Source organism: Haliotis rubra, unplaced genomic scaffold, assembly GCF_003918875.1.
Source record: "Haliotis rubra isolate DU_JTF1 unplaced genomic scaffold, ASM391887v1 Scf15, whole genome shotgun sequence".
In the NCBI taxonomy this organism is placed as follows: Eukaryota; Metazoa; Mollusca; class Gastropoda; order Lepetellida; family Haliotidae; genus Haliotis; species Haliotis rubra.
This window is the reverse complement of record NW_025765447.1, coordinates 1,554,610-1,573,399: the sequence shown is the minus strand read 5'-3', so window position 1 is coordinate 1,573,399 and position 18,790 is coordinate 1,554,610. Positions and strand designations below refer to the sequence as shown.

At 40.8% G+C, this 18,790-nt stretch overlaps 1 protein-coding gene across 1 annotated transcript in view; it reads left to right on the top strand.

Moving 5' to 3' along the window:
* The first annotated feature begins 70 nt into the window (after window positions 1-70).
* LOC124270153 (dynein regulatory complex protein 11-like) overlaps window positions 71-18,790 on the top strand; it is a 28,567-nt gene continuing 9,847 nt past the window's right edge. The window contains 9 exon segments of the mRNA XM_046705180.1: window positions 71-184; window positions 2,828-2,918; window positions 5,438-5,674; window positions 5,995-6,114; window positions 6,521-6,712; window positions 6,925-6,996; window positions 7,763-7,971; window positions 9,549-9,657; window positions 14,625-14,738. Of these exon segments, the coding sequence (XP_046561136.1) occupies window positions 174-184; window positions 2,828-2,918; window positions 5,438-5,674; window positions 5,995-6,114; window positions 6,521-6,712; window positions 6,925-6,996; window positions 7,763-7,971; window positions 9,549-9,657; window positions 14,625-14,738 (1,155 nt within the window). The 5' untranslated portion in view covers window positions 71-173.

Here is an 18,790-nt window from a genome sequence, read left to right as displayed (position 1 = left end):
AATGGATAGTTTTCGGTGGACAGAACCAGTTATTGAACGTACCGGAAGTCTCGTAACAATCGAGAGTTTGTTTCCATGACAGCAAATGATAAAACAAAATGGCGCCTTGTCGAAGTGTTCTGTGTTTGAAATAAATGCTTTTTTAGTTATCACGTCCTCCTGTAGCAGTGACGATGTCACACAGGTAATGTAACATTTCACTTTTGCGGCCCAGAAGCCAGTTTTACTGCTGTCAATGGTAGCATGACTGGATGTTTCCAGTTTTCTTTATTTGTATAATTTTGTTTCTTAATATTGATATTTTTGATAGATCTTGTATTGCTTATCGCAAAATTATCATGAATGATTTTTGTTAACATTGTGCTTCATCACAAATTTCCTCTAATATGGGATCAAGATTTCCATGTCAAATGTCTGTCAAACTGTAATATTTATAAACACAATATTTGTTTGTAAATTTGTTAAAATGTGGGTTGACTAACAAATAATTATACTTTTTACCTATTTGCCATATTGTGTGAGGCTTCTAATATAGAGGCAAGCGAAGCAACAACATGGCCATTTCATAAGAAGGTGGATAAAGCTCAAAATGGGCAGGAAAATATTGAAAATATCATGCTTGAATTTGTATTCAAATCAATTCATTTGACAACCTCATCAGTTACATGCATTTGGGATCATTTACAAGAAACGTATAATATGTATTTATGAATTTTGATAACTTATTATGGCCTATCTTCAGAATACAGCACCACAAACATTAAAAATACGTCATAATACCCTTTTACATAATTGTATGTGATTTTGTTCCAAAGCATGTTCTCGAAACAATGCCCTGTGACGCCGGCATAGCAACAAGGTTGTCTGGCTCAGCGAGTGCCTATAAGCTCTGTAGCCAAAGAATGCATTACATGTCAGCCATTTTCATGCCACTTTGGTCTATGTGTTTTATTTATTAGGATTATTTTGAGGGGTTTAGATTTAGGTTTGGGGTTAGGGTTTAGGGCTAGGGCTAGAATCCAATATATGGTAGGTATAGATGTCCGGTGTAATGCAATAAATTGTGTACCATTTGTTGTTGTTTTTGTTGTTGTTTTTCTTCCCGCATTTCTAATACTTTTTTCACACGCAACATTTGGGAGCCTACTTTTTTTCAGCAATGATTCGAAGGATAACTCACCCTCATGCCGTCACCAAACACGCTCATGCCTCCCTTTTTCCTTAGTGCGATCCACATTATGCTTACAGTGTCCCCTACAACACTGTTCTCTCATAAAATCACCCGATGATTTTTTAAAAAGCATGTCATTCATGTATACTGTGAATTTGACGTCTGACGCCTGACGTCAACAGCCGTTTTCAGTTTGCGCCACATCGGCTCATTCCACACCACACGGTATCTTGTAGATTACAGAATGGGATGTGTGTTCCAAATGGCATGAGGAGCATTCGTCAATTGTCTGTAGATTCAAATCACGAGACACCAAGGCTACCCGTAACCTTGGTAATTGTCCGTGACCTATTCGCTTATTTCCGTTCATTTCCGTAATGTCTCAGGAATGACAATAAATTTGCACATTGTATAACAGTGTTGACGTAGCTCAGTCGGTTAGCTGTCGGGCTAACAATCCGAAGATCATGAGTGATGCATCCGATGGATTCTCACAAACTGGCTGCCTGTCTCAGTGACATGTGACCTTCGGCAGAGAACGTCCTCATGAGAAGTTGTGCTGAAATCTAAAGGACAATATTTCAAGGACATTTTTTGCAGGGCACAAACCCCTGTTACATTAGTGAGAAGGCTAAACATCAACCAATCAATCTTTATTCCGGTAATCAAAAGGCCTCAGGCCTATAGTACACTGTATACATTTGTTTATACACATTCAAGGAACAATATGCTTTCTTTGTACAATTCCGTAGACGTAGAAAATATACATGGACAGGTTTTCGATTATTTTAGTATTTGAACTGTTTAGCAGTAGTGAATATTTAAGCTTGTTTGGATGGACATAATATTTTTCTTTTATATATTTGCTTCGAAGATTACTGCATTTAGGGCATACAAGAAGAAAATGATACTTGTCTTCAATTGCATTTGAATTACATAATTGTGACAAGTTTTATATTCTCTATTCATATGTACATGTCTACCTTCCGCAATTAAACGTTCATGCGATGAGCACTGGAATAGTGCTAAACTTGCTCTTTACTTTTTTACATTTAAACATGGTAAATAGAATTCGGTCATTATCGATATTGTTTTTAAACATTAGGTAAGTGTCACATTTGCTTGAAATAGATTTTTTTCTTGCCAATTTTAAAAATACATGTCTTTTAGTAAATGATTTGATGAATTCCAGATATATTCCAATTTCTTGGTTATGCCAAATATCTCCAAATCCAGTAGAAAATATTAGTTGTTTTATGCCAGTCACCCAGCTTTTAAGTTTTATGTCAAATTTCTATCATATAATTTTTATAAAAGCATCATATCATAACATTCCTTTGGTAAGTGATAGGATGGCATGTGTAATAACTTTATCCAATTCTCAATTACTTTACAATAAGAGGACACTTGCCACATTCTCCATAGATCGTGTTATATGATGAAGATGAAGGCTGAACATCTTAGAAACCTGTTACTAAACATAAACACATGCACTTCTCTTACCAAAATGGCAGAAGGTGTCTGGTATTCTTCAAACTAGTATAAGTAAAATGAAATACACAGACCTTGTCAAGGTGTTTGTCATTAATTTCTGTGTACAAAGTGTATTCAGATTGTACTCTGCTAAACAAGGATGTTTTTTTCTGTTGTCATCAGCTACTACAACAAGCAATGGGCGGAGGCTCAGGCCACCCTGGTGGACATTATCCAGCAGGAGATGCCCCCAGAACCCCCAAAACCAGAGAGGGTGAGTAGTATGTTAGACTTACCACATAGATGCCCCAAGAACCCCCAAACCAGAGCGGGTGAGTAGTATGTTACACTTACCATATAGATGCCCCAGAACCCGCCCAAACCAGAGAGTGTGAGTCATATGTTAGACTTACCGCATAGATGCCCCCAGAACCCCCACAACCAGAGCGGGTGAGTCTTATGTTAGACTTACCATATAGATGCCCCAGAACCCCCAAACCAGAGAGGGTGAGTCGTATGTTAGACTTACCACATAGATGCCCCCAGAACCCCCAAACCAGAGAGGGTGAGTCTTATGTTAGACTTACCGCATAGATGCCCCCAGAACCCCCCAAACCAGAGAGGGTGAGTCGTATGTTAGACTTACCATATAGATGCCCCCCCAGAACCCCCAAACCAGAGAGGGTGAGTTGTATGTTAGACTTACCATATAGATGCCCCCAGAACCCCCAAACCAGAGAGGGTGAGTCGTATGTTAGACTTACCATATAGATGCCCCCAGAACCCCCAAACCAGAGAGGGTGAGTGAGTGGTATGTTAGACTTACCATATAGATGCCCTCAGACCCCCCAAACCAGAGAGGGTGAGTCGTGTGTATGTTAGACTTACCATATAGATGCCCCCAGAACCCCCAAACCAGAGAGGGTGAGTCTTATGTTAGACTTACCATATAGATGCCCCCAGAACCCCCAAACCAGAGAGGGTGAGTTGTATGTTAGACTTACCATATAGATGCCCCCAGAACCCCCAAACCAGAGAGGGTGAGTTGTATGTTAGACTTACCATATAGATGCCCCCAGAACCCCCAAACCAGAGAGGGTGTGAGTTGTATGTTAGACTTACCATATAGATGCCCCCAGAACCCCCAAACCAGAGAGGGTGAGTTGTATGTTAGACTTACCATATAGATGCCCCCAGAACCCCCAAACCAGAGAGGTGAGTGAGTCCATTATGTTAGACTTACCATATAGATGCCTCGAGAACCCCCAAACCAGAGAGAGGGTGAGTTGTATGTTAGACTTACCATATAGATGCCCCCAGAACCCCCAAACCAGAGGGGTGAGTCGTGTATGTTAGACTTACCATATAGATGCCCCCAGAACCCCCAAACCAGAGAGGGTGAGTTGTATGTTAGACTTACCATATAGATGCCCCAGAACCCCCAAACCAGAGAGGGTGAGTCATTGTATGTTAGACTTACCATATAGATGCCCCCAGAACCCCCAAACCAGAGAGGGTGAGTCGTATGTTAGACTTACCATATAGATGCCCCCAGAACCCCCCAAACCAGAGAGGGTGAGTTGTATGTTAGACTTACCATATAGATGCCCCCCCCAGAACCCCCAAACCAGAGAGGGTGAGGGTGAGTCGTGGAACCCCCAAGCTGTTAGACTTACCATATAGATGCCCCCAGAACCCCCAAACCAGAGAGGGTGAGTCGTATGTTAGACTTACCATATAGATGCCCCCAGAACCCCCAAACCAGAGAGGGTGAGTCGTATGTTAGACTTACCATATAGATGCCCCCAGAACCCCCAAACCAGAGAGGGTGAGTCGTATGTTAGACTTACCATATAGATGCCCCCAGAACCCCCAAACCAGAGAGGGTGAGTCGTATGTTAGACTTACCATATAGATGCCCCCAGAACCCCCAAACCAGAGAGGGGTGAGTCGTATGTTAGACTTACCATATAGATGCCCCCAGAACCCCCCCAACCAGAGAGGGTGAGTCGTATGTTAGACTTACCGCATAGATGCCCCCAGAACCCCCAAACCAGAGAGGGTGAGTCATATGTTAGACTCATAGATGGACCTAATCTAAGGAAATAAATTTCTCCTTTGAAGGAGTAAGAATATACTCTGAAACGTCATGTTGCTCAAAATACAAAAGTTGACATCCTTAAACTTGGCCCCTTGTGTGTCTCACTTCTAAGTGCCATTCAAAAAAAATATTCTTGTAAGTCCAGTGTATTGTATTTCCGTTTTGTTCTGAAAAATACCTTGAAACCATACACACAATTATCAATTGTGGACAGAGATGCATGAGATGTTTTCCTGTTACCATGATAGACATAATCTGACACAAAGTAATAGGAGAAAAAATATTTTCCCAATAACTAGAATGCATCTTACCCACATGCAATGTTATATAGTAAAGGCATCAATGGGGTCATGGAGGTTTTCTATGGTACTTAAATTTAAAGCCTCTAAATTGGGATGTTGGGTCTCAGCCTAGTGGTGAAAGCGTTCTCTAATCATGCCTAGAACCTGGGTTTGATCACGATTCCCCACATGGGTACAGTGTGTTAAGCCCGTTTCTGGTGTCCCCCGATGTGATATTGCTGGAAATCATAAAAGCGACATAAATCTAAACTCACTCACTCTCTCACTCTAAATCATTAATATATAACATTAGTGTTATGACAATCACCCTTTTCAATTGTGTTTAATTTTATACACTGACATAAAAAGCATAGTTTGTGTCATCAGAATGACTTTCTTCATTATTTACAGGATCGCCTGGCAGCATTCCAGTTATTGGCAACACTGTACATCAAGTATATTCAAATCTTCCGCCGCCTGGAGCAATCATATGACCAGATCGTTCACCCCCAGAAGCGCCGGGTTTTGCGACATGTCCTTGACGGCATCATAGGACGCATCATAGAACTCAAACATGAAATGGTGAACCTTGAGTTCTCTGAGTACCATTACTTTGATGATGTCCTGTCGGACTTGAAACTCACTCCCGTAAGTTCCTATTGTATTTGTGTTATCTGAAAAAAGAAATGTTTATAAGATCTGCAGTAGCATCATTTAGTGTAATTATATCATATTAAATTTTGTTTTTCTGTTTTAAGTTTTAATTGTGTTTTGGTTGAATCAAATATATATATCAACTCTGAAAAAGTAATGTTTCAATTACATCTCAAGATTTCTTCAAGCAATGTGGCAATGCCATTAAACTACTTTTCACAAACCTTATGGGTTAATATCAAGATCTATTCATAAAAATATTTATAAGTATTGTCTGTACTCATTTGTTATTAATATCTTTTGGGCCATTTCAGAATGATGTGGAGATTCCAGTTCCCAAATATTTCATCATGGAAAGAATGAAACCTCTGAAAGAGCGTGAGAAACTCCTGGGTCAGATACTGACAAAGATTGGACCACAGGATCAGGAGAGGGTATGTTGCACTAACCAAACAATGAATACAGTTTCAAGATTATGGAACTGTTAGTGTTTATGTTCAATATATACATTGAATATTTCACCAATTTATAGTGATGACCTCTATTTTTGTATAGTTTGTGATGAAGAACTCTGAAAGTTTGATGTTTTATAACATACCTTTTTAAAAAGTCATAAATATTGCTTCTAATTTATAGATACTCTTTTACTCAGACATTATGTTATGTTAAGATCTTTTAATTGATCTGCCCTAAATAATGAGAAAGTTAAAAATAATACAAGAATTTTAGAATTATGATAGATGCTTATTTTCAGCATTTCATCACTTTTTAAAACTTATATTGTAAGTCTTTTTAACAACCATTGATTGACTTGTGACACCATGAAGCTTTTCTTCCTAGGACAAGGAGGAAGTCAAGATGCCTCTGGAGGAAGCCATTCGACTGATCCAGATTCATGAGCGAGCCCGCCAGGGACGTCTCCGTGCAAAGTTCATGAGGGAGATCCGTCAGCAGGAGGAGAGAGAGAAGCAGAGATCCAGCAAGGGAGCTCCTACCCTGGACCCCGACATCGCTGCCATGAGAATACAGAAGGTAAGCTGTCTGTTTCGGTATCACCCACTCGTACAAGTTCTCTAACTTTAGTCTTTGCAATAATGCAAGTTTCTGAAGAAATACCTCTTCAAAGTTCATTCTAGGCTTTATCAAATGGGCACTCATATATTCAGATATTTCTGAATAATGATGTATAGTATGTTTCAATAAATATATTATATAAAGGCTGTATTTTATTTTCAATTTCACAGGTGTGGAAAGGCTTTGCTCAGCGACGTCAGACCAAACGTGAGAGAGACGAGGAAATGATCTTCATTGGAATGGTAGGTATCCAACAGTGTAGTGTTATATAACACTGCCAGTATGTGAACATGTTGTAGAGCTGTTTGGTCAGTTGAAGATGAACAAATTTATGTTGCTCTTCTGTTGAACATAAATACAAAGTACAAATTGATGTTAAAATGAGATCATAGGAGTAGCTGATTTGACAATTTCATTCAGAAGAAAATAATCTGTCTACGACTGGTTTATCCTTCAGTGGCAATTTATGCCCCATATTCATTGTAGTCAAGATATAGCAACTTCAGTGTCATGTCAGCCCAGTGAGGATCTGGGTTAGAACTGTTCTTCATTAAGATTCTTGTTTCAAGTGGTGACTTGTAAAGATGATTGGGAAGTTGAGTTGGTTAGAGCATGTCATTGTTTGGCATTTGGGTGGATTGATGTCATCACATCAATCACTGGATTGTCTGTCCAGATTTAATTATTTACAGACTCCTGTCATGGAACTGGAACGTTGTGACATTATACAACAAACAGAAAGACGGATTAGTGCCTGGAATTGTCTCTGTTAGGTACTGCAGATGGGTAGATCGTTATTCGCGTATAATTTTAATGATATTATAAAGGACTATTGACGGAACTTTTAAATTTGTTCGCTATATCCGTTTGTACGCTATATCCGTGTTCGCTATATCCATGTTCTACTGTACTTAAACACACTGGACCAAAGAGCTGAGAGCCACTATTAAGAACAGTATTTTTCCCTGTGACGTGTGCAAAGTTCTTTATGATTATTGTTCTTCCTAGGCCCCACCTACAACTCTGGTGCCACTGAAGAACACCCCCCAGGCTCATGCCCTCAAGACGGAGGATTCTCGGCGGCGTGTCCAAGAGCAGAATGAGCAAGAATACCAGCAGTCTCTCATTACCATCAAGGACAAGATCCGGGACACCGAGGGACCTGACATCAAGGAAACCATGATGGACCAGATCAGACAGTGGTTCATTGAGTGCAGGTAAGGGCAACCAGAATTATTGCTGCAAAATCGTACTGATGAAATGGCAAATAAATATTCATTGAAAAGCAACATGTACTACATGTATTGTGTATGTAGTACAGCTTAGATTTTAATTTGTTCTTATCCAGTGCATTGTGGTGTTTACAACCAAGTCATAAGTCAAAGCAAAAGGTACCTATGTCACAGAGTCAGGGTCAGGGTCAGGTCAGCATCATGGTCAGTATTTCATGGACTCACAAATGACTGACTGACTGAGTTTTTAGCAATATTCCTGGAACATCACGGCGGGGGACACCAGAAATGGGCTTCACACATTGTACCCATGTGGGGATTCGAACCCGAGTCTTCGGCGTGACGAGCCAACGCTTTAACCACTAAGCTACCCCACCGCCCCTCATGGACTCACAAATGCCATTGTTCCTCCTCCAAGCGGATAACGTTTTAAACATACGTTGTCTGGCTCACAGGGTCATCTGTAGCTGCCAGATTTATATAAGTGCACTACTTCATACTATTGTAATATAGGGTATGTTGCCTCCATTGTTTGGTGGGTTAGTATTCATAGTTATGACCTCTGCACAATCAATGCATTGTTGGATGCAGTGATTCAGATGAAAGGGAATGGGTTTCAGTTGACAGTGTTTCATGATTACATGAAGAGCATTGTTGGATGCAGTGATTCAGATAAAAGGGAATGGGCTTCAGTTCACAGTGTTTCATGATTACATGAAGAGCATTGTGGGATGCAGTGATTCAGATAAAAGGGAATGGGCTTCAGTTCACAGTGTTTCATGATTACATGAAGAGCATTGTGGGATGTAGTGATTCAGATAAAAGGGAATGGGCTTCAGTTCACAGTGTTTCATGATTACATGAAGAGCATTGTGGGATGCAGTGATTCAGATAAAAGGGAATGGGCTTCAGTTCACAGTGTTTCATGATTACATGAAGAGCAATGTTGGGGGATTGTAGCGATCACTAAATAACACAGACGAACAAACTGCATGTAGTTTAAAACTTGGATCTTGTCACTAGGCCTGCCAGTCAACCCTCACCAACTGTGTCATTGAGAGTAGATGACTGGTGACAACAACTGACATGTTCTTGACTTATCATAGTGTCCATGTCTTTGGTCCTGTCCCATGCTGAAACAAATATTAAATGAATTTTTGTGTGTTTGTTTCTGTTCACCCTGCAGTGAATGGGTACCTGGTAGGATGAGATGTTCATGTGGAAGCAAATATTCTAGCACCATAGTCAGGCAGTTTAGGCCATCTACTCTCCTCAGGGAGCTGAGAGTGCATTTATGAATGTACACTGATCCATTGAGTATGATAACAATCTGAGGGAGTTTTGCACTCTTCAAGTTGAAAAACGACACACCGATGGTCCGGGTTTGATTCCCCATATGGGTACAATGTGTGAAGCCCATTTCTGGTGTCCCCTCCGTGACATTTCTGGAATATTGCTAAAATCAGTGCAAAACTATGCTCCCTCGCTCCCTCGCTCCCTCACTCACTCACTCACTCACTGTAAATGTTGAGAAAATATGACTATTCTGTGTACAATTCCAGAGATGCTACTGGAAAGTTCCCAGAGTACCCTGATGAAGATGATGGTGGTTCGGGGGCCATATTTAAACAGAAAACTCCAGAAGAACTTGAACAAGAACTCAGGGAAAAGGTAGAGTGGCATAGTCTAAAATTCAGTGGAATCTGTCAAAATTGGAACTGTCGGACTGAAATTTTGTAGTCTGGTTAGAATACACTTTGAATTAAGTTTCTTGCTAAAGTACTAAGGTTACTTGCTTGAACATTAGAACAATCAAGTAAATAGTCAAACATGTTTTTCCTGTATGGTCAAATGTATTGTTATTTATCACTGGAGACTGGAGACGTATAATTAGGGCTGTGTCAAGTGTAGTTTAGGATAATTGAAGTTGGTTACCGGGTACACTGGTCACAGCCAAACAGTGTACTGAGCTATTATGTCCTATATGTATACAACTTGTAATTGGGTCAAAACGATTCATGGGTATATTTCCCCTTCTGTCGGTCACACAATTGTATGACTACTTCAGGCCTACCAAAGAAAACTTTCCCACTGTGCAGAAAAACGCAGAAAAGCCCACATTAATCGTGGAAATAGCAACATAAACACATTACCTCGCTACTGAAAGAGTAAAAACGGCAACTTTAAATCGCTAACACTGCATCATAAAACGAGGAGCCCGCAACTTCGATTTTGCGCATGCGCTCATGGAAGAGGAAGTCTCGACCGCATGTTGACATTTTCCAGCTTGGACAAATGTTACATTACTTTTTAAGTATTTCTGTTGTGTTATTTGGCATTTATCATCATGATACTTGTGTGCACACTTGTTTAGTTTACGTTTCATTCGTATGAAACGATTGACAGCAATTATATCGACATATTTAATACTTTTTCTATGCGAGGCGATTCACGGTTGCTCAGAATTTGGAAAGACGCCCGGATCGTAATGCGCATGCGCAGTAGAGGTCAAAGTTCACTGATACAAAAAATGTTGCAGTTTCATGGTTTTTCGTTGCCGTTTTTACTGTTTCAGTAGCGAGGTAATGTGTTTATGTTGCTATTTCCACGATTAATGTGGGCTTTTCTGCGTTTTTCTGCACAGTGGGAAAGTTTTCTTTGGTAGGCCTGTACTTGAAGTGTAAAGTTTGTCTTAGTTTTCTATTGAGAGTCCCTTTGACTTGATAATAAACCCAATTAAACTCTGATCATGACAACAAATTGATCTTGTAGACAGTTTGTGTTGTGTAAAGTATTTACTCTATCTTCCTTCTGGGATAATGAAAACAATGATAGTAAAGCCTTATATTATTTTGGGGCTTGGTTTACACTAATTACAGATCCACCAACAACAGAAATGGAAAATTTCCAAAATAAAAAAAATCAGATTGACATTGTCTTTTTGTAACGCTAACAGTACAGAATGGCTTGACAATGAAAATACCAATGAAATGGTGCTGTCATATATAGAGGATATTATATGAGTGCCCATGTCATACTATGTTTAAGACACGAGTGCCTAAATGTTGGTATTTCCCGAGCGAGACCGGGGGATATGCCGATATTTAGGCACGAGTGTCGTAAACATAGTATGATATGGGCACGAATATGATATTCTGTTTATTACCGAAGTCGTCAAATTGAGGAAAATAGACCCAAATCTACATTCAAACACATGCTGGCTATCCGCCATCGCCGCATGTAGAACGCAACGTCACAGAAGAAACGTGACATCATAGCCTTGTTCATGACGTCATGTGACCATGACAAAGTGATATTTTGCCCTAGGGCATCGTATGAAAAATATGAACCCCGATATGTTTGCCCTTGTAGGTGATAAATTAGATTTATAATATTCAGGAGGAACCAAACAATATTTGTTATTTTTTATCACCTACTGTGTCAAATCAAACTTTAAGACAATAACATAAATCTCATACAATATATTTGACCTACTGACCTAATGTTTCACTATTGAAATCTGTAAAACACCCCCAACCCCCACCCCCAAGAAAAGTCTGGCTTATTACTGGTAGTCATGGTGAAAATGAACAAGCATTCACTATGTAGATGTCTATTGTTATGATGAATATCAACTGAATATTTCTCTTTCATTTTGCAGTAAATTCATGCAAGTAAATGTGTATATAGTAGTTGGTTTGTTGACATGCTTTCTAGTGAGTGATCGAGTGAATATTCATTTTCAACCATTTAAAAAATTGTACTAAATTAACTATGCAATGTATTAAATGTCAGAGGTCAAGAGAGTACAAATTTCCATTTTTCATGTAAAATAACATGAGTTAGTTCTAGCTATACAGAGCTATACTTGGGACCGTTCATGATTTATGGCTTGGGGGATGGTGATGATTTTAAGGGGGGGTCACCCATTTTGTTCTGGGGAGGTAGGGGAATCATTACGGTTCAGCAGTTTTGTACACATGTACTAGAGGGGGTGTCAGCAATTTTGTACATAAAATATTACAAAAATATGCTTAGTAACTATGGGTAGGGGGGTGGTAATTGATTTTGTACATCACATGCAGGGGGATTCAGTACTTTTTACGAAAATTTTAGGGGGGGTAATTCAAATTGTACATGCTTCTCCATAATTATTAAAAATCATATCTCACACACACACACACACACACACACATAAATTATGAACGGTTCCTTAGCTATTTAAGTTAGTGTCAGCTGCACACAGCTGTATCTACCAGTTATTCAGTGTTACCTATACTGGCTATAGTCCTGGCTATGTCAGCTACCATTCATCTTGTACGTGTAGTCTGCATGTAGTGTGTTGGCGTGTCCTGTATCAGTTTCATTTGCTTTGAAGTTTGAAAGAGGAAAATCACAGCGGAAGGTTTGTTTGACTTTGAAAACTAGAAATGGGATCACAACAGTGGTGACAAGTACACTGAAAGCTTCTTCATATCTGCTTTAAGTGTGTGTTTTACCTACGGCATGAAACGATGATTACACAATGCCATTTAGAAAGGGGTCATATGTTACATATATTATATCTGGGATTACACTTTCTTAGTAAAGTACAAATTGTAGAACTTCACAGCTTTTCATAGCTTTCGGCCATGGGAGCAGTGCCAACAATGCACTTGCCAGAAGGGTACACAATGATGTAATCTGGATTACCCTTTTGTCAGAATTCATTTTGTGGAAGGTGCAGTGGCTAAATGAGATTTTGTGTGTTCTTGATCTACTCGTAGTGCTTCATCCTGACAGCATGGATTGGAATCTTGTATAGTGCTCAACTCCAAAAGTACTATTATTTGTACTTTACCAAGAAAGTGTACACCCAAATATAACACTGAAACAGCATGAACGTTGTGTTAGATAAGACAGGGGTTGTTACATCATGCACTGTGCTTGTGTGGAAGTAGCCTGCATTGATTGACATTCAGGGATCTTTAGGATGTCTGTAGACCCTGTAGGGATTCCTGGTTGGCCTCCAGTAACCTACACTGGACGTCGCTGCTACTGAAATGTGTGTCAAACCTGTGAAGATCCAGGTTAGAATCGTTCTTCAGTAACCCATGCTTGTAGTTAGAGGCAACTAATGGGATCGGATGGTCAGACTCGCTGACTTGGTTGACACATGTCATCGTGTCCCAAGTGCGTAGATCGATGCTCATGATGTTGATCACTGCATCATCTGGTTCAGGCGCGATTGTTTACAGACCCCTGCCATATAGTTGCAATATTGCTGAGTGCGGTGTAAAACTAAACTCACTCACTCACTCTAGATTATGTAAAACTGGTGGGTTTGTAACTCAGATTGGCAACTTGTTAACATTTAACAGCATATGACATTGATGTGCAGAGTTACATCCCTTTGCTCTTCAGGATCTGCTTGTTATAGGTATTCAATTCTTTCAACAATATTTCTCATGGGTGTGGCTGAAGTAGTTAAAGTCCACAACCAGTCACTTACGTCTTCCTTCGAACATTCGGTTGAAACACAGAGAGAATACCAGAAATAGCATGAGTCCAACCCAACTGGTGTATTACATAGGAATGCAGTTACTGCATGTAATGTGTGGTGTGTTTGTGTTGTAGTCTGTTGTAGTCTAGGCACGTCTGTATGGGTTGTACACTCATCATCATCACCATCATACCTGTCACTTTGGAGTTTGCAGTCATGTATGTGTAGAGTGAAACCTCTTTCACTTGAAAATCCTTTCAATGTGATAACACAATACACAAAACTGGAGTCAAGAGTCAAAATGTGACCCATTTCCATGAAATCATGAAACCAAAAATAAAATAATAATGTTCCTGGGTCTGATACTTCCCTACACCTTGATGTGATATTAGTTTTTAAAATGCAGGGATTTCTGGGTTAGAACTGTCCCCAGAAACAAATGTATAGACTGTGATCATGACCAGTCTCAGTTACCTTATGGCCATTAAAGCACAAAGCTTTAGATAGTCTGTGAATCTTTTCAGATCATCGTACTTCCTATACTGTAACATAGGAGGTACGAATGCTATGAGAAAAGTTACGAGATCTTAGGCTTACGAGAGCTTTGTGAAACGGGGCCCAGGTTGTGTGATGTGTACCCGATGGTGTGAACCGTTTCTCGCAATATTGATCATCGGATTGTCCGGTCCTGACTGCTATCTTCATGTCACCAACATACAGCTGGAATACTGCTGCGTGTGAAGTTTAATTACAAACATGCAAACAGAAAACAACAAGTTGATGAATACTTTCGTCAACTGCGAAGGGTGGCCAGAATGTGTCAAAATCTAGATGGTCCCCTTGTTGTATGTGCAATCACATCATATTAAACTTTGAAAAATAAACAATTTTGTACAGTCATGAGGACATTAAGTTAAAGTGGGTTCTCTGTAGTATATGAACTAAACATTCGACTCAAATCACTTGCTATGTCTGATAATGAAAAGATCGAGATTTGTCTCATTATTACAGTGTGTATCCTTATTACTCAACAGTACTACAAGATGTGTTTTCCATATTTAAATTTATAAATGTGATTTGTTTCTGCAAATGCCACGATTTGATGAAAATGCATGACCAGTACTGCATGTGTTAGACTCTCCATCTTGACTTGCAGGAGGATGACAAGGGGAAAGGAAAGAAAGACAAGAAAGGCAAGAAGGGAAAGAAAGACAAGAAGAAGGACAAAAAGGGAAAGAAAGGAAAGAAGGGAAAAGGAGGGGATGATGAGGTAAGGCATTGTGTTACCAATGGACAACATCACCCTCAAATTTATCCTGTGTGTAACATGGGTCTCAATGCTATTATAATAAATATCCTGGGCTCTTTGATCACATACCTTTATGGGGAAGTGGTTACCAGATCCAATATTGTCACCTGTCTTTGAATAGAATTTCTCTTGATGATGAGAGTATTTGTTTGTTGATGAGAGTATCATTCTTGTCGTAAGAGGCGACTAACGGGATCGGTTGGTCAGACTCGCTGACTTGGTTGACATGTGTCATCGTATCCCACTCACATTGCATAGATCGATGCTCATGTTGTTGATCACTGGATTGTCTGGTCCAGACCCAATTATTTTACAGACAGCAGTCCTATACTAGTACCTGGAGTATTGGTGAGTGTGGCGTTAAACAACAAAATATTTTAGCAATTTTTAGCTATTTTTAGCATTACAAATTGAGCTGGGAACAAAACCAAGGTGATGAACAGGATCAGGATATTTGTCATTAAATATCTGGGACATGGGACACTGGATAACCTAGGATGTCATGCAGGGTTTTTGTAATTGGTGAAACATGACAAGTACTGAAGGATAGATGTATAGAAAAGATAGCAAATTGAGTATTTATCCGTCCAAGGTGAATAAACAATGTAAGTCCCAAGCCTTTGACAAGAGGTTAACAGCATTCATTTATGAGGGACAGATAATTCAGGGCTTAAACTTTCTTGAAATTACTCATTGAGATGTTAAGAGAGAAAATAAAACATGTATACCCCATCTACCCGAAAAACTGACTTCACTGGAGGCAGTGTATTGTTAAGATGTTATCATGTCATAGTTTTTTTCATTAATGAAAACACTGGGTTGTCATTTCACTCCAGCCAGTTGACCAGCATTGAGAGTTGCTGAAATGCAAATGTGCGAATAGCAGAAAATTATTGCACAGTATCATTCTACCCTTATGGATAATATTTTTAATTTTTCCTTATCCTGACTCATGCTCTTTTGCTTGTCCCCTTCCTCTTGCGAACATAGTGGAACACTTGTATCTCCTTAATTGAAGCTCCCTTCAATGTAAAATCACTAATTGGTACTCACCCACGAGTTACCTCCCCTGCCGTAAGCGCGGGAACAGGTGTCGCCACCCTCTGGCCTCATGCTTCACTCTCTCCTTCTTCGCCCAGTGAGCAGGATGTGAGAGCGCCTGTGTCTCCTTACACACTATATCCTTTGGTTTTTCTTAGTTAGTTACCTTTTATAGTTTACTATAAAGGTATAGCTAGTATCCTTCAGTTATTTGCGTAATAATTAATCGTATTTCTACTGTTTATTCAATGGAGTTCGTGATTGTTCAGCTAGTTTTACATTGATGAAAAACTGTACTATTTGTAGATTACGCTTTTCGCTCGCGGATCCGCATGTGGTATGCCCTAGTTGTACTACGTTTGTGCGTTTGACTCACGCTGCAGTTACTGCATAAATTTAACCAATTCTGCCTTTGATAAATACCATCTTTGCGTCTTGAGACGTGTTGCAGATAGGTCACGCAAACTAGGTGTAGACATGGCCGATACGCCGGATTGCCCATCCAGTCAACTGCTGTCGAGTGATCCTCCCGCCTGGTGTTCTGCTTGAGACCCCATCGAAGAGGGACGTGGGATGCAGTCCGTCACCTCTAAGAAGCGACCGGCCTCTCCAGACATCCAGTCATCGCAGACAAAGTCCAAGAGGGCCTCAACGTCTTCTCAACGCAGACTTCGTGACTTCCCAGGGCAGCGTCTTCCTCCAAAGGGAAATCTCACGAAGTCATCGAGAACTTTCTCAGACGAGATCGCTTCCAGCAGCAGAATTGGCCTCTACGATGACCAGCCGATCATCATACCCGACATACGCCACAAGAAGCGACCAGTGACAGCGACAGTGACGTCAGCAGAGATCAACAAGCAGCCTGATGCCTCTACACTGATGTCAGACGAGATCGCTGAGGGCCCCACCGCTAACACAGCAGAAAGGGCACCATCTACTACGTCGCAGATCATCCCAAACGATCTTATGAAACAGATCATGATTATGATGGAAGGCCACTATAGACTGGAGAAGCAGCCATCCCAGGGTCCGAGCCATCGCGAAGGCTCCAACGTAGACAGCACCCCAGGGGCACCATCTGTCAACGTAGCAGCCACGACAATGCAGCCTTCGCGAAGGAAGTCACAGACCACCTCGACGAAGGACCCAGATGTACAGCCTTCGCGAAGGCCTTCGCGAAGGCGGGAAGAATCATCACCTTCTTCGGCGTCATACTCAGATATGGAATCTGATCACCAGACCACACGCAAGCCTTCGCGAAGGTCATATCATCGTTCCCCAGGACCGACGATATAAGCTTCGCTGGCGCTTCGCGAAGGACACCTGAACCCAGATCGTCTTCATCTAAAAGATCAGCAAGGGACTACACAAGAGCTTCGGGCTGGTTATCAGTCCCCTCATAGATCGCCAAGAAGGTCAACCTATCGATATAGATCACCAAGACGATCACCTCGCCGATCACCACGTCGATCACCTCACAGGTCTGCACATAAGCCTACAACTAGATCTCCACAAGCAAACGATATAGAGATAGAGCCACACAGCCCTACATCAGAAGAGCAACAACCTCTTATCTATGATGATGGAATGGAAGATGATGGAGGAATTATTTTCTCAGATGCAGAGATAAGATATTGGATGGTCAATAATCTAGATCTCTCATCACCTTCCAAGAGTGGCAATAAAGCGCAGACTTATCTGATGAAAGAAGATGACGCCAGATGCTATTACACTACCCCCAATCGACCGATTAGGGCGGTACCTCAGAACCTAGATACAGCATTTAACAAAGCCACAAAGGTTCAGACGCCACATCTGCCAAATTTCAGCCAAGAAGTTCTCCACGCATAATATGGAACCCTTCTTCAAAGCGCAAGACATCGATGAGAACTATAAGCTGATCTCCGATGCCAAGAACAAGTACTACAAGATTGATGATCGGAAATTGGTTCAGATAGAAACCATGACGAAGCAGTATGTTCTTCGGTCTAAATAGATCTAGAACAATAAATGAGACACTTATCTCCAGATTTCGAACACGACCTCTGAAGATGACAGAATGATTTACTCGGCCCTACTGATGCAAAAAGAAGGACCAGCAGTTTTAACAGATCATCTGACGCCTGTCTCAGCAGCACTGACCTTAGCTCGTCGTCAAGGCCTCCTAGCTTCCTGCAACTGGGGTGAGAACTTTACAGCTCCACTATATACAGCCCCGTGGTCTTCCCCATCCATATTTGACGGAGGAATAGACACAGTCTCCAAAGAAGTCACCAAGGATTCTAGAGAAGTCCTGATGATTAAATCGATGGACACGCTAGCCAGTGTCATTCGACAGACTTCACAAAGATACTCAGGGAGATCTAAATTCACGGGCCTACAAAGAGCTAGAGACAGGAAGATTGCCAGTTCCAGGGGAAGAGATTCTTTTAAATTAAGCCCATATGGCAACTATAGAGGAGGGTCAGGACGAGGCAGGACACCCAGAGGTTCCCTTAACTATAAACGCTGAAAGACAGGTTCGAACGACTGGAGTCTTCCACCCCAGCCGCTCCAGTACAACCGTCACAAGTGGGTGGACGTCTTCAACTACACTGGGAAAACTGGGGAATACTTCAAGACACCTATGTCTCCAACATTCTTCAACGCTGATTTCAGATCCCACTACAGGCCAAGCCTCCACTAACAGTCAACCCTCACAAGTTCGAGGTAGAGGCACAACAACTACTAAAGTTAAGAGAGGGCGGTTACATTACTCCTAACCAAGCAGGCCATAGAAGTAATAGAGCAAGGAAACATCGAACCAGGTTTCTACTCCCCAGTTTTCCTAGTACCCAAGAAGAACTCCAAGGAGAAATACAGACTCATTTACAACATGAGCTTATTCAACAAGACTTACTTAAACAAACCACCCAGGTTCACTATGATACATCTACCGCGAGTTACGCAGATGATTCGCCCCATGGACTACA